The 15,279-nt window shown below is 42.0% G+C and overlaps 1 protein-coding gene across 1 annotated transcript in view; it reads right to left on the reverse strand.

The window, feature by feature from the left end:
• ITPR1 (inositol 1,4,5-trisphosphate receptor type 1) overlaps positions 1-15,279 on the reverse strand; it is a 322,384-nt gene that overhangs the window by 108,927 nt on the left and 198,178 nt on the right. Inside the window, exons 40-42 of the mRNA XM_040628531.1 lie at positions 13,311-13,343; positions 5,503-5,538; positions 4,289-4,336 (exon numbers count right to left, since the gene is read on the reverse strand). Coding sequence (XP_040484465.1) covers positions 4,289-4,336; positions 5,503-5,538; positions 13,311-13,343 — 117 coding nt within the window. The remainder of the gene's footprint in view (positions 1-4,288; positions 4,337-5,502; positions 5,539-13,310; positions 13,344-15,279) is intronic.

Raw genomic sequence — 15,279 nt, forward strand, 5'->3', positions numbered from 1 at the left:
AAGTGACTTCTAGATCACCTTCTGATCTGGAAGTTTCTGAAAGTCAGAGGCTGTATGGTTCTCCCTCAGACTCTTTCCCAGGGACAAAGTAGTAAGGCATGGAGTTCCTTTGGCACATTGTCAGGAAAGGTGAGTGAGAAGTCTAGCAGAGGGAAGGGGTGCTGAGATATAGCAGGAGTCTAAAATAGAGGCTCAAGAGTTCTTCGGAAGAGACCTGCAATGGTAACACGAGTCAGTAGAATTTAAAGTGATTTGTTAATAAGCTCCAAGAATAGGTCTGGAGACTTCAAGTGGGGTGTCTGCAAAACAAGAGCGGCAGGGAGCAGATGGGAAGGCGAGAAGGGCCCTCAGAGTGGCAGGGAGGCTGGGGTGCCAGGAGGACATGGGACGAGGGAACAAAGGAGAAAGGTAGAAACTCCTTAGTTCAGCATCAAAATCATGTAAGGTCCCAGGGCTATAATGCCAGGGACAAACTGGGATGGGATAAATGGGGGGGGGGTAGTACTGATTTTTAACTCAAAGTTCAGGAAATGGAAAAATCTCTGTTTTCTTCTCTCCATTCCACCCACAAATATGTCTCTCGTTGTAGTTCAGCGAGGGAGGGTGCTTCCATTAGCTCATGAGACTTGTTACCCACCATGACTGACTGTAAATACAAAATCCCGAGAGTGCTTCCAATGGGGAAGCTATTTATGAGGTTTTCACATACTTTTTAAATAGACTGCATTTGGTACAATATTTTTTAATGATTTAGAAAGCCACATTTCGTTATAAAGATAAAGCTTAGCTGGTGTTTACATCTCCAGCACCAATACAAACACATCGATGTTCTCCAAAGCAGTCACTGGGAGCATGGTGATTTGAAAGGCTGACTTCATAAAATGAGAGAAATACAAATTTCAAAGGATCATGCACAGAAGCCAACCCAGAAAGAAAAAGGGGAAAGAAAAGGTTACCTCCATGCTGAATGTAACAGGAGATTAAATATGACTTCCTTTTTTCAACATAATGATGTATCAGTTTGATTTTCTTTCAATAACATACAGTCTTTGAATTCCCACAATAGGGAATGGTTGGCAGTAAACCATCCTAATTCTCTAACTGAATCCCTCTGGGCAGCACAAGAACATTGTCTGAGAGGTAGATGGTTGGGTTGAGACCTACAAGCTGCAACTACTAAAGATAGCCAATGTAGCCATCGTGGCGAGGATCTGGAAGACCGTAGGTTTGAATGGTCAACTCAAAGGTAGGGTGAGTGTGACCGACCAACCAACAAACACACATCTTTAAGGAAGTCTCAACTACAGCCTTTACACTCCAATTCTACTTCAGGCAGGAGCAACTCAAGTTCGATTTTCCACTCCTTAGCTTGAGGGCAATTGGCAAGACTATGGTCAGTTTGCAATCAAGCAAGCGGGAGGTAAAGAAGGGAACACATGCCATCTGGGAACACGTGGACTCCAGGAACAGGAACTTCACATTTATGCAGCCTGGATGCCAACTGAAGTTACAAAGGGATCTCACATTACCATTTTGTCTCTCCTTCCACAGAAAAACCCTAGCGGTTACCATAGCAACTGATGCATCAAATGGTACATTTTCCCCCATAAGAGAATATCATGAAATGTGCTAATTATGGAAAAACACACACACATACATTCTACCCTACAAACTTTTATTTTTTTTTTCTTCTTAATTATAAGGCTTTTGGCACATATTCACCTCACCTTCTCTCCACACACACACACAAAAGTTTAAGCCGCAAGGGAAGAAAAAACACAGAGCATGTGGGATCCTGCCTTTTTTTTTTTTTTTTTAACAAGTTGAGATTTATTCCTTTTCTGAAAGAATAAAGACTGATAATTTTAGGTAAAAAGGGAAAAAGAAAATGGACAACATTATAAAAAGTTATGCAAATCCCTAGTGTAAAAACTTAGGTTCGAGAAAAATTCTGTTTTCTGAGCCAGTGGTTTAATTTAGGAAAAATTAAAATCTGCAGAGAAAAGCCTTCCTAATCATTGTGATAAAAATTACTCAAGAGCACAAAACTCCTCATAGCGTACTAGGATCAGCAACCTGATTGCAGAAAAGGGAAAGAAAGAAAAAAAAAGACTCCCCAAATAACGTCGCTTCTACAGTTTTAACATTTGGCCATGCAACCTTTTTTTTTCTTTAAATAGCATTAATTTTTTTTTCCAGAAGTTTATACCTATAGTATGCAAACAGATATCAGATGTTTGTCTCTGGTAAGAAATTCCACACATACATTATTACCTAAGACTGAGAAAAGGCAAAGGCCAAGAGTTTCTTTTATAGTAAGTGTCAAAACAGTGAAAATGGTAGCTCAGTGATGTAGACAAATGAAACCAAGCTCCTACCTTGCAGTTTGGTTCAAACAAGTTTCATTTCTATCAGTTTGACAACCGGCTAATGATATGTGGGGACACAGCCAAGTGCCGAACAAGGCGCTAAGGAGTTAATGTTGCCACATATGCACAGGAGAGAAAAAAGTGACCTTTCTGGCTTCCTAGGTTCCAGCCACTTGAAAATCATGTGCTGCAGGAAAGATCACCCTCTCACATGAGTGGTGAGCCTTTCACACCTTACGCAGCACTAAGGTCGCGCCTCAATTTAAAAATACCTTCCTTTTGCTACTATTGTCTACCAAATCAGTTGAGGCATTTCAGTGTGCAAGGTAACTACAAATAGTTAATATCCCTTGTCATATTTCAGCCACTGTGCTAAATGCTTCATGTGCACAGCTCAGTAATACAGTCCTAAGGGGCAGAGACTATTAGTATCCCCATTTTACAGCAGAAGAAACTGAGGCACAGGGAGGATAAGTAACTTGCTTTAAATCACACAGCTAGGGCTTGGCACAGGGAGGACTGACCTCTCTCTAATTCCAAAGCTTACGGCCTTAGGGAGCATTCAAAACTGTGTCCCCTGAGAACTCAGAGCATGAGGGATGGCTATGTGTCTTTTCCAGCCTCTTCCAAGGCCCGTGGTAATTCTTAAAGGACAGGCATGGATGGAAAACACAGGAATGCAAGGGGCCCTTGGTGGCCTAACTGCCAGAGATGCAGGATGCTGGAGGGGAAAGGCTAAATGCCAGTTCCTTGGGAGCTATTCTTTGGTCACAGCCTGAGAAATTACAATCGCAGAAGAATGCAAAGAATTTGGGATGTGGTGGGACTGGGCAGGGGCTGGGGCATGTGAGCAGAACAAAGGTGCACCGGGCCACCCATTTATCTCGGGCATAAATCCTCCGGGACACTGATGACCACAATTCCAAGGCAGTCTTTGTTATAACTGCTCATGTTCTAAGCCCATGACCTTGGGTAAAGCACCTTATCTTCCTGTGTCTTAGTTTCCTAATGTGAAATGGGGATGAAGGCTGTGTCAGTGAGTTAACGTCAGCATTAATAAAAATTAAATCGATGAGTTAACATATGTAAAAGTCTTAGCACAGTAACTGGCGTAATGATCAGTACTCAGAAATCCAGGATATCTGGTTATCTTCCAAAAAGGAGTAACATGAATTGGTCAGCATGCTAATGATGTAGATAAGCCTTGGAGAAAATGGTTTGGCCATGCATAACGAGCACCTAAAGAAAGTATCTATCCTTTGGCCTAAGAATGCCCTTTCTAGGAATCTACCCGAAGACGTACACATTTCTTCATTTCCTCAAGGAAAATATTACAAACCACTCGTTCATTTGCGGAACTTCAGACAGCTATTAACTTTCAGATTTTCAAAGAAAATCATCATATATAATATTAAATAACAATAGCAAGGTACAGAAGGTGTACATTTAGAATAACCCCAAGGACAATGAAAATGTTCTGTGGCACAGATACACACCTGTGTAAAAGAAGCAAGCAGAGGAAGTGTTATATCGTTAGCTGCTTTTATAGCTGAGTAGTGTAATTATGAACTTTTTATTATACCTTTTTTTGCTTATTATAAATTAATCATAATGATCATCAGTGACTTACAAAAGAAAAAGTTTTTTTAAAGACTTAATTAGAAAGCCACTACAGAAAAAGAAGAGGGGTCATGAAAAATTTACTGGTCATCATTTGGACACTGGCAGGGTCTCAGGCCTGAACAGGGAGGTAATAGGTGGACTCACCAGTTAGCCTCACTGATGCAAATGGCCGTGATTGGTCCTGAGCCAATTAATGCTTTAACGATATCAACACCAACAAAAGCGGTCTTTGATTTATGGTGTATGGCTGAGGGAGGAGTTATGGTCATTAGCTCCCAACATCCAAGACTACGTACCCTTTTATGGTCTTCCAGTTGCCTCAGGGGGGGGCTCTGTTCAAGCTCCTGCTAAGCATGCAGAAATTCCATTTTAAGTACAACACTAGGCAGACACGACCATCTTCAGTATCAGTCACAAATAAAACACACCAAGAGCTCACACTGAGCTAAGAGTTACACAAAAGGATTATAGGACCTTTAAAATTTTCCCCCAGACACATACTAATGCTCAATTACTTTGAATACTGCTTAACCACAGTCCTGCCCCCAACCCTAATACACTATTTAAATCAGCAGGTTTCTGACTTTCTGGCCATATGCTATATTATGGACTTTCACATGACCCCAACGGGGGTTATAATGCAAGACACCAACAGGGCAAGTCCTCACGGCTGATGCATGCATAAATGCACAGCACATGCACCAGAACATGAACGCATACACTTCTGAGCAGACACACACACGGCACCCCGCTCACCCCAACCCACCGGTACACAGCATTCTAATCAAAGCTGCTAACGATGACGAGCTCTGATCAGCATATTAGACGCTGATCATCATAGGGCAGCCACACTGCAACTCGGCAGCTTGATAATCTGTTTGTTTCATTTCTAAGATCTTCATTAGACTTTTCTCAAATGAAATACACTTCATTCATGCTTTCCCCTACTGTGATTTTAGAATAGCTTCTGAAAATAAATTCTGATACTTAGAAATATGTCTCCCCAAAAAGCTCCTCTATGACTTTAGAGGCCTAAATTAATTCTAGTCCTTTGTTTAACGAGTTTAGTGAGCAACAGAAGAACAGAAAGAGTGCCATGTGAAACTATGGCTTTATTAGCAGCTTTCACCCAAACTATGCATTAATATCCAGAACTTCAAATTTGCGTCATCTCTGCACAGAACCCAAAGTCTATTTTGTATAACAACAGAAAGGTCTCGACATTCCAGAGTTGCTCAACTGAACATTTCGAGACTGAGACAGTTTTGTGTGAAAGCCTTCAGAGAGCCCCATCTCCTCACCGGGAGGCACACTCTGCTTTACATCCAGCCGCTCAGAACCTTCTTTCTACACTGAGAGCTGCCTCGATTTCAGAAATCGGCTAGAAGACTTCCCTCCTGCGCCTACCACCAGGACAGAAATCTCACCACGACAACTCAGACACTCAACCAGGACAACTGAGAAGCACCCATATTTGCTGTCACTGCAAATATCGGTGAGCAGCACACACCTCGGCGGAGTTCTCAGAATCCGGAGCTTGTGGGAGCTAGTTGGGAGTAAAACAAAGCATGTTAGTTATGGTGCTTGAATCTCGTGGGCCACAAAGAAGTCCAGAGACCAACACTCGAGGACAAAACACAGAAGGCAAGATCAAAGATGAGGTGACATGGCTATACCAGGGCTTGAGCAACTGAGATGAGGATATACTTTCTCTTTTAAATTGCACTCAATGTGCTGGAAGAAACAACTGGCCTGAGGCAGGGAAACATATTTAAAATAGGGAAAGAAACAAAAGACTACTAATGACCAAGAAGGAAATAGATCTTAAAAAAAAAAAAAAAAAAGCATGGGGGATTGGGATAGACCGGTGATGGGTATTAAGGAGGGCACATATTGCATGGTGCGCTGGGTGTTATATGCAAATAATGAATCATGGAACATTGCATCAAAAATTGGGGATGTACTGTATGGTGACTAATATAACAAAATAAAAATTATATATATTAAAAAAAAAAGCATGCCAAAGGAAGAATCACCGCACACCTGTGTTTTGTTCGTCCACCGAGAGAGAAAAAGCAATCACAGCGCATATCCAAGGAGGTGCAGGGAGGGAGGGGGGTGGGTAATGGTAACAGAGGTCTCAGGGGCACTCCCCTTCCCAGAGGCCCAAAGCTTGTGAAAGACGGCTCCATGCATCTGTCCTCCACAGGGCACGTGCTTGGAGCAGGGAACGATTGATGTCAGAGGTAACCACCAGACCCTACCCAGACCTCCCTGGACCAAAGTCACGCAGCAGGCATGGCTGGCTAGTTCAAGGTACAGTCTGGGACTATGGAATGAAGCCAAGGCTCACGCAGCAAGTGAGTGACCTTGGCTTCCCTCAGCAGTGCTCCAGCCACACAGCATATCCATACTGAGGCCAGAGTGTGGCTGTTGGCTGGTGAGCCAGAACGGGGGCTGAAAGCACAGAAGGACTGACGCTGTGAGATCTGATGGTGTCTCAACCCAGCCCAATGCTACCCCTTTGGTGGTCTGATCCCCAAGATGGAAAAAAATGTTCTTGATATAAGACTGTCATTATATAACTCCATGGTTTCTGTCTGGTTTTGTTTTTCTCAACAGGTAAAATGAAGAAAAGATACAGGAGATCTCTTTAAGTACAAAGATTAAAGTAATTCTCCAAGGACAGTGGGGCATATGTGAAGCGCTGCTCACTCAATTATGGAGAGAAGAAATTTCAGACATGAGCATAACTCCACTACCCTCAGGGAAAAAATTTATCTCCAGAGTCTTGAGCTTCCTGTTGGGGTGGGGAGACATACAGTGGCAGGAGGGACTGAAGCATGGCAAGGAAAATAAAAACAGAAGTCAGTTATAGGTCTTTTCAAGACATAAATAATATCACAACCCAAGAATACACTAACTCTGTTCTTGAATTCTGTAAGCATTAGGCTAAAGAACTGAAACCGTGCAAACGTATTTGCTATCTCCCTTAGTGCAGAAGGGACACATGAGAGAAAGCAGAATTAAAGCAATGGCCCATGTATTTTACAGCAGCCAGAGATATCAGTGGAGAAACATGTTATCTTCTACTATTTGCACTGGCTACATTCCCACTAACATATCTTTTATACTGATCCTGTAGAATTAGAACAAAAATATTATAGGCAGGGGTTTATTGTAGGAACCCAAACAGGTACCCTCCTACTCCTTTGCCAATCAAAAGTTAAAGGAAATGAAGAAGATTGAACTGGAAGTGGTGGGGTTTTGTTTTGTTTTTTAAATTTTCTTGTTTGAGATCTCTTTGTCCAAAGAAGTACCTTGAGTTTCACTTCTAGAATGCCCATAGGTAGTACATGGCTATTTCTTAATCACTCAGACGGTGATTTCTGATATGTTTCATAATCGTACACTCACTCTACTGCTTTCCTAAACTACTGTCATGCTTGCTTTAAAATTAATTCCCAAATTAATAATTGAATTAAAATTAATTTCCTTTTTTCCTTGAACATTTCATGAAGACTTTTGAGACAACAGAGGATGCTTTGCAGCCTCGGGATCCACTAAATAGTGGATAGAAGGACCATCCATTCATGAAAGAGAACAGAAAAACCCAGAGCACGACACAGGGTCATGTGCCCACAGGCTCACCTAGGCCACGGTTCTGTGTGAACCCAAGCCAGGCACTGAGCCTCCCTGGGCTTCCACATTCTGACCTGTAGTTCACGGAGACTGGAGCAGATTTTCTTTAGGATTTCTTCCAGTTAAAACATTAAACAATGCTTGGTATATTTTCAGTAAACTTCACTTCATAATATCTAACAGCAAGTTCCCTAAATATAATACAACTTGCTAGGACATAAAATGATTTCAGGCATGGCAAAGGCCAAACCACACCTGGCACATAATTTGGTAAAAAACAAAAACAAAAACAAAACAAAACCAAAAAAACCCCTGATAGCCTTTACCAGCACACCCTTCTAAGAGGATTTCAACTCTACTTCCTTGAGGACGAGGTTATTTTATGGCAGTAAGCTCCAATTTTGAAAAACGAGCATATTTATAATAAGCTACATTGTTCAAATAAGATAATAGCTACATAAATACAATACATAATGCCAAAACCAGAGCATAATGCTTAATAATGAAGTGATTTTCTCAGCATATTTTTATTATCAAGTTAAATTTTTTTCACACGGAGGGTCACCCTCAATGAGCGCACATTAAGGAGGGATGTTTTGAGAAAACAGTCATGTCTGAATTTGGACAAGTCTTGTCTTTCCCACCTTAGTTCCAAGATCAGTCACTGTAGTCAGGTGCTGACCCCTCCAATCAAGGCCAAGCCTCCCAAACCAGCAGGTGATGGACAGTGGTCTGATGTTGCCTGGTTTTGAACTTGGAAACTCACTACTGTGCCCTATTGCCTTTTTCTTTACTGATCTTACGTCTCCCCAGTGCTTTTAGACTAGGTCAGCAAAATCTAACCTCACAGAAAAAAGATTTCAAACAACTAGCTTTGAAATAGAAATTCGAAATGAATTCACTAAATCCCAACTGGCCTTCCTGGATGAGGCCACGAATCAAGGCACCAGAACTATGATACTTGAGTAGTAACTACGTATGTGCTTGTGAGACATGGACACACCTGCTTGCAACATGTAACATACCTAACATTTTATCGAAGGATAGATTTCTACTATAAATTAAGGAAATCATACCTTCTCATCTTAAAAAAGAAAAAAAGAAGCCCTTAGTCTTCCTAGAGTTACTATTTCCAGTGTATGTACAACAATACCCACTCCCATACATACCTACGTTTCACATATGCCTCCAACAGGCTAGCACAGACCACAGCCTTGTAAAAAACAAAACAAAAAAACAAAAAAAAAACACCCCAAAACAGAAAATAAAAAACAAAACTTTTTGTTTTCTGCTGCCATTAACAGAAATCATTCCATTAACCATGGGCTTCTAGAATTTTCCTTTGAAAGATGAGGTCTCCTTCCATGGACCATCCCCAGCAGAAGCTGAATACAGTTCAAGAAACGCAAACGTACTATGGCCCTCCTACTCAGCACATCAAAGGGAATGTATGAACTCCAGTACCCCTGAATCGGCCTCCAGCTCCTCTTCACCCACTCAAAACCTCAGAGGAGGGAAACCAACCAACCAGCCAACAGCAAACAGGCTTGCAAATATGTTTGCTGGGACCCGTCCTTCCTGAGCCTTTGCAAACCCACCTTAAGAGACCAGAAAGCTTTAAAGTAAATGGAGCTAAAATATATGATCTAGCATTTCAGCAGAACAATTTTAAACCTTCACATCTGCTAACACAATGCCCTTTATTAATGGAATTTGTTCTTAGAAACCAAGTAAGAAGTAAAAATTTAGTCCCAATGATGCAGTTTCACCTTTACAGAACACGTTCATCGGAACTCAATAGCGAAATTCATTTTTAAAAAACACATTCTGACTTGACTAATTTATACAATTTCAGTCACTGTGGAATAATCTCAGCATCAAAACACACACACACACACACACACCCCTCAACCCCCCCCTCCCCCGGTTCTCCTGCAACAGCTTCTGTGTGCTCTGAGTTGAGCTTGCTTGCTGTATAGTTGCTAGTGTCTAACAGTAAACAGCCCCGCTGCATTTATTGGCAATTACTGCTGAAGGTCACACATCAGCAGTGAGCCTAAATTCCAGGAAAAAAAGAAGCTCTTATGTAACTGCCGCCTGAATGTTGGCAGGTGCCCAACCCAGCAGTTCACAGCAATGTAAAAAAGTAGGACACCTCCAGCCTGGGTTGGATGTCATGAGAACGCCCCCTGAAGGTGAAATTTAATAATTCTTGTGATTCTCCTCTTTTCTCCCCATCCTGAATTATACGAAGTTCTGTCGGTGGCATCCTTTGCTTGCAGAAGCAGCTCACGGTGGGGTACGTTGAGGGCTCACTGGAAGCAGGCTGCAGCCACCCTCAGACCAGTGGGGATGCCACTTTAGCTTTTCTGTTGCCATGCGGGAAGGCCAGGCTGCCAGCTGACACCGTGGCGCTGGAGATTTCATGGTTCCAAGTGACAGTGATGAAATGGGGATCACATCTCAGACACGAAGAAATGCAGAATGTCCCGCTGAGTCGCAGCACACTTCCTCACACACCACTCCCCTCCACAGACACACATGTGCAAATGAGCTGCATTACTGTTCTGCCTGACCGCCTCCACCTCGGGTTTGAGCGCTGGACTGAAATCATCTGTTCGGTTAGCACAGCACTTTACAGTTTGGAAAGGTGATTCACAGGATCACCTGCTGGTGCTACCCACCTGTTGTTTCCTGACCGCCTAAGCTCTTATGCCACCTCCCTGCTCAGGCAGAAGTTCCCAAATTATGGGTTCGCATAACCCCAGGTACTTCTCCATTCTAGCAATTCTCATGGTTGACCCGTCGCTGAACATGAATTTCCCCCACAAAACCGTGAACTTCAGAAAAGCAGACACTGTGCCTATCTGGTGTCACCACAGTCATACCCATCATACCACGCCCAGAATGTAACAGGCGTTCGAATATTAGTTATATAACTGAGGGTCTTTAGTAGTAATTGGGATCCGCTTAAAGCCAAGAACGGGTAGATAACGGGGACTGTCTGGGGGTGAAGGAAACATCTCCTGTCTGGATTTGTGTGAATACATATGCAACAATTCATCAAGCTATAAACGTTAAGAGTGAGCTGAAGGGACACCAACCCAAGTATGCTAGTTTCCTTTTCTCCTCCACCCAATCTGTACCCCCTCAACCAACCCCCCAAGGAAAAGGCAAAAGTAGGGGGGTAGGATGGACACTGTGCCTCTTCATTTGCTGGAAGGAAGGAAGGAAGGAAGGAAGGAAGGAAGGAAGGAAGGAAGGAGAGAGAAAGAAAGAACCAAACCTCCTCTTCCTGGTTTCAAATGAAATTTTGTTCTAGGAGACAGCTGGAGGGCTCCATACCATGCCCTTTCCTTACAGGGACTCCAAGACTCTGTCCTCATTTCACTCTGAGCACTGCCAGAGACACAAGGGTGCTGTGCTTTTTCACGAGTCATTCACAGCACATCTCCTTCCTTGAGATGCCCAAGCGGCCACTATCGCCCAAAGGCAGTGGCCCTCCCCCAGTCAGGGTTTCGCGGGATCATCATACATGCCTTACACTATTTCAGGGGCGATTCCCCACCATGTTTAGAATTGAACTGGTTTGCAAGTTAGGTGTGAGGCCTTGCCTGTATCACGGGCCAGCATGAACTCTCATTAAGCTTCTGCCGAACCCCAGCTGTGGGCTGCAGGTTTCCACCAGCACACACTGACAAAAGGCTTGGTAGAGGAGAAACCACAGGAACTGCGGTAGTTTCCAGAACAGCCATTGATGAAAAAGGACAATCAGCCATCTCTGCTTAGAGGAATAGATCCAACAGCCTGAGGGACTGGGGACAGAGTGCTGGTGTCCCAGGGCTCTGACGGTTGCCAGGGGTAACAACGAAGAGGGGATCCGCAGTTGCTTCCTCAGGGAATTTTCAAAGAATCCAAGAGGCTGCCAGAACATTCTTCTTTTATAAACAGACAGTATTCTATTTCCTAGAGTATAATTATAAACACACCTGCTCCAACTGTGGAATCTTCCATAAGCAAGCAATAAACTCCCAGCTAGGAGACCCAAGTTCTATCTTGAGCAAGCAAACACATCAACTGATTACTATGGTGCAAAACAGTATATTAATAACATTGCAGACTCCGATTAGGGAAGGTGTTCCTTTCCTGACTTCGTTTGTACTTCAGCAAATAGAAACACAACTTCAGTATTTCAGAGGAAAAGTTCCAATCAGCGAGGCGTTTCCAACTCCAGGTAGAAATAAGAGTAATGAAAGGTGCCAACATGCAAACTCAGTATGAGGTATTTTTCTGGCACAGAAATAACCAGGAAGAGAAAGAACAAGACAGGAAATGGCAAAAATCACTGTAATTAAAGCCATTCATTAAGCCTTTACCGCACAACCTTTTCTCACCTTCTATTCATCCCAGAGGGCATGGCCTCCTCCCCATCCAAGTCTCATTGCTACAAGGAAAAGTCCATGCTTACGGAGTTCACTGCGGCAGGAGAGCACGCACACCAGGAGAGGAGCTGAGCCTGCAGTGTGGCAGCTTTAATTTAGCCACTCTCTGGCTGTGCAAGCTAAGTCCAGTCGCTTAACCTCTCTGAACTCCATTCCTAAGGGAACTGAACCAAATTCAGAGCCACTTGCTTTCAGTTTTAAGTCTGTGATCTAAACTCTCCTTATGTAAATCTGAACCGTCTCTTAATATTGAAATGATGGATAATAGCACAGACAACGTATTTGCTCTGGTAGCTCTATCCCACCCAAAGTAAGGTATTAATTGGTCTATCAAAAGAAGTAATAGATATCTAATGAGGGAGAGCAGGAAAGAGATTTTTAAGTCTAATAAAATTTCTTTCCAGGATGCTCAATTTGCCAAGCAATTAAACTCCCTCATTTATATACTGTAATCGTATTACATGTACTGCAACCCAAATATACAGCAGGAAAAGATGAAAAATACTCACCAAACAAAAAATACTCCAGAGGCCCCCAAATCCCAAACAAAATAACCACTCATTGGTCCCCAAGATAATTGTGGTTAAGTTAAAACTATTTTGATATGTAAGTATAGAATCCATCAGACGACATTTCAATTTCTTGACCTCTAGGTAGTTTTCCTGGATGAAAAGCCACAGATCTAGTATATTCCTTATCCCATTGTAAGCCTGCAGCTGGACAGTCTCAACGAGCGCTTTGGAATTCACAACGCACTTAGACAAAATTTTCTGTGGTCCCTCATACTCAACACCTTCCAACATGTGGACCAAGAGAATAGTGCTATTTTTTTTTACTACTTTCAAACTATTTGAATGCAGTTATTCTGTTTTGCATTGATGCTTTGCATCCAGACTGAAAGCTCTTTATAAATCTCAACAGAGTTTCAGAGATAGGTTAATGACCAGCATCAACCACAAAATCAGTTGAGATTCTAAACCGTGAACAACTGAGATCTTATCACAGTTTAGAAAATCTTTATCTAGATTCTGATGGGATCTCCAAGGACAAATGGCAAACAAACTCGTGGGAAATGCTAAGACAGACACAAAGGACTCAACTCACACCCAGAAAGCACACTACACAAAGTCAGATACTAGACGCTGCAGAGACTAGGGACAGACCACAATGTTAACTGCAAAGGTGTCATGGAAACATTGCCATGGGACATTTAAAAAAAAAATGAAATTAGGACCTCAGCATTATCCAATTCATCAATGGAAATGAGCTGGAAAAGAAAAAAGGGGGGAGAAAAAGAAGGAAATGTTAGGAAATACCAGCAAGCGAAGTGTTAGAAACTTTGTCTTAGCGCTGAGTCTCCCACGTTGGAGCCTTGTTAGATGAGGACCATTTGAAGAGGTGCAGGGGTCTGGGGCACAAACCACCACAGCTCACAGTGACATCTGCTCTGCACCGCGCCACTCAGGATGGGGGCAGGATGCTGCCACACTGTGTTCACATGGCAGCCACCAAACCTCGGAGGTCACTTAACCAACGGCTCAAAGGTGCACCTTCCCACTCTCTTGCAGATGTGAAAACTTGAACTGAGCTGCGAGCAAGGGCAAATTACCCAATCAAGAACTATATTCTTTTGGAAGAGGGTGGGAAAGAGGAGAGCCAAGGACTACAGTTGGATCAATGAAGCTTAGGAGAAAATTCTTTCTTTTGATTCATTTTACCATTCAGTAGGGATCTGGGGTCCAAACTGCAGTTGGGCTAAATCAGAACCAGGTTCCATTTCAGCAAATAGTATGACAACATATCCTAAGAGCAGAAACTTCAAATCTTGGTACTATTGATGATCAAAAAAAACCACACTCCCCTCCAAAGATGATTGGAGCCAATTCAAGTGATATTAGTAACAAATAAATGATTAGCATCAAGTTCAAGAAAAAGAAAAAAACTAGAGCATTAATCACAGTTGTGCTTGTTTAAAAGGGGAGAGATGCTCCTCAGTTATTTTTATTATGCTTTGTTAATAGTACATTTGCAAATCTAAGTTCCTTATTAGAAATCCTGGGAGCTGGAAATGCTAATGTTTTATTCACCTAGAGAAAAGAACCACTGGTAATTAACAGGTACTGTCAATTTGTATGAAATGAAAACCCTGACATCACTTGAGGTCAAAAACTCTCTAGTAGTAAAACAGCTACTACTATTCAGAAGAGAAAATAGATTTTAAATAAATTCTGAGATATCCTTTTATATTAATTCTTGGCTTCTGATTTTCTTTCCAAAGCTCTTTGACTAACAAAAAACCTACGCTAGACTACAGAGAAGCCAATATGTAACATAAGTATGCTATCTCTTCAAGCTGGGTCTAAGGGCGTTCAGATGGTTTCTGAGTTATAGAGAGATTCAGATTAAATTTTCAAGATGTTTAGCTACGGGGAGTTTTTTGTTTTTGTTTTTTAATGAAGACATGGTTTAATTTGTGGATTAAAAGCAGGCATGTGATATGATGAGTACTGGGTGTTATATTCAACTAATGAATCATTGAACATTATATCAAAAACTAATGATGTACTGTACCTTGGCTAATTGAATTTAAATTAAAAAAGAAAAGCAGAGTTTAGTAGGCATTGTAGACAAATAGTCGTTGTAAAGTCCTGATATAATTTTAGGGTTCATTAACCTTGAATACACAGGATAGCAAGACATTGTAAGCATCATACAAAAACATATTTCACCATTATTTTGGTGATCATTTTTAATATTTATATTTACCACTCTATGAGACAAATATTCACTGCTGCTCCTTTGCATTTTAGAGACATAATAAAGATGATTTTTTTTTATTCCTAAATGAGCATGATTAAATTTTTGTGATAATCTTCTAGGAGCCCCAAGCTTGGTGTCCTATGTGATAGTTCTTAGGCACCTGTCAGGGAGCTGACCAAGACAGGAGGACTGACCACTGGCTACCCACCGATTTGACACGTTATTTTGGGACCTGACCAGAACCACAGGTTGTGGAGGACCCTGGGACAATCATAATTTGTAAAGCCAGTTGGCATCAAGTGGAGACTGTTTTCAATTAGGTGAGACATCACAACTCAGCTGAAGATGAGATGTTTAAATTTTGCTACGTGCAGTGCTGTCAGGGCCACTGGCCCATGTCATTTACATAATGAAGTAACATAATCGAAACTTAAATGTTACAC

This window comes from Ursus maritimus, unplaced genomic scaffold (assembly GCF_017311325.1).
Source record: "Ursus maritimus isolate PB19 unplaced genomic scaffold, ASM1731132v1 scaffold_14, whole genome shotgun sequence".
NCBI classification, from domain to species: Eukaryota; Metazoa; Chordata; class Mammalia; order Carnivora; family Ursidae; genus Ursus; species Ursus maritimus.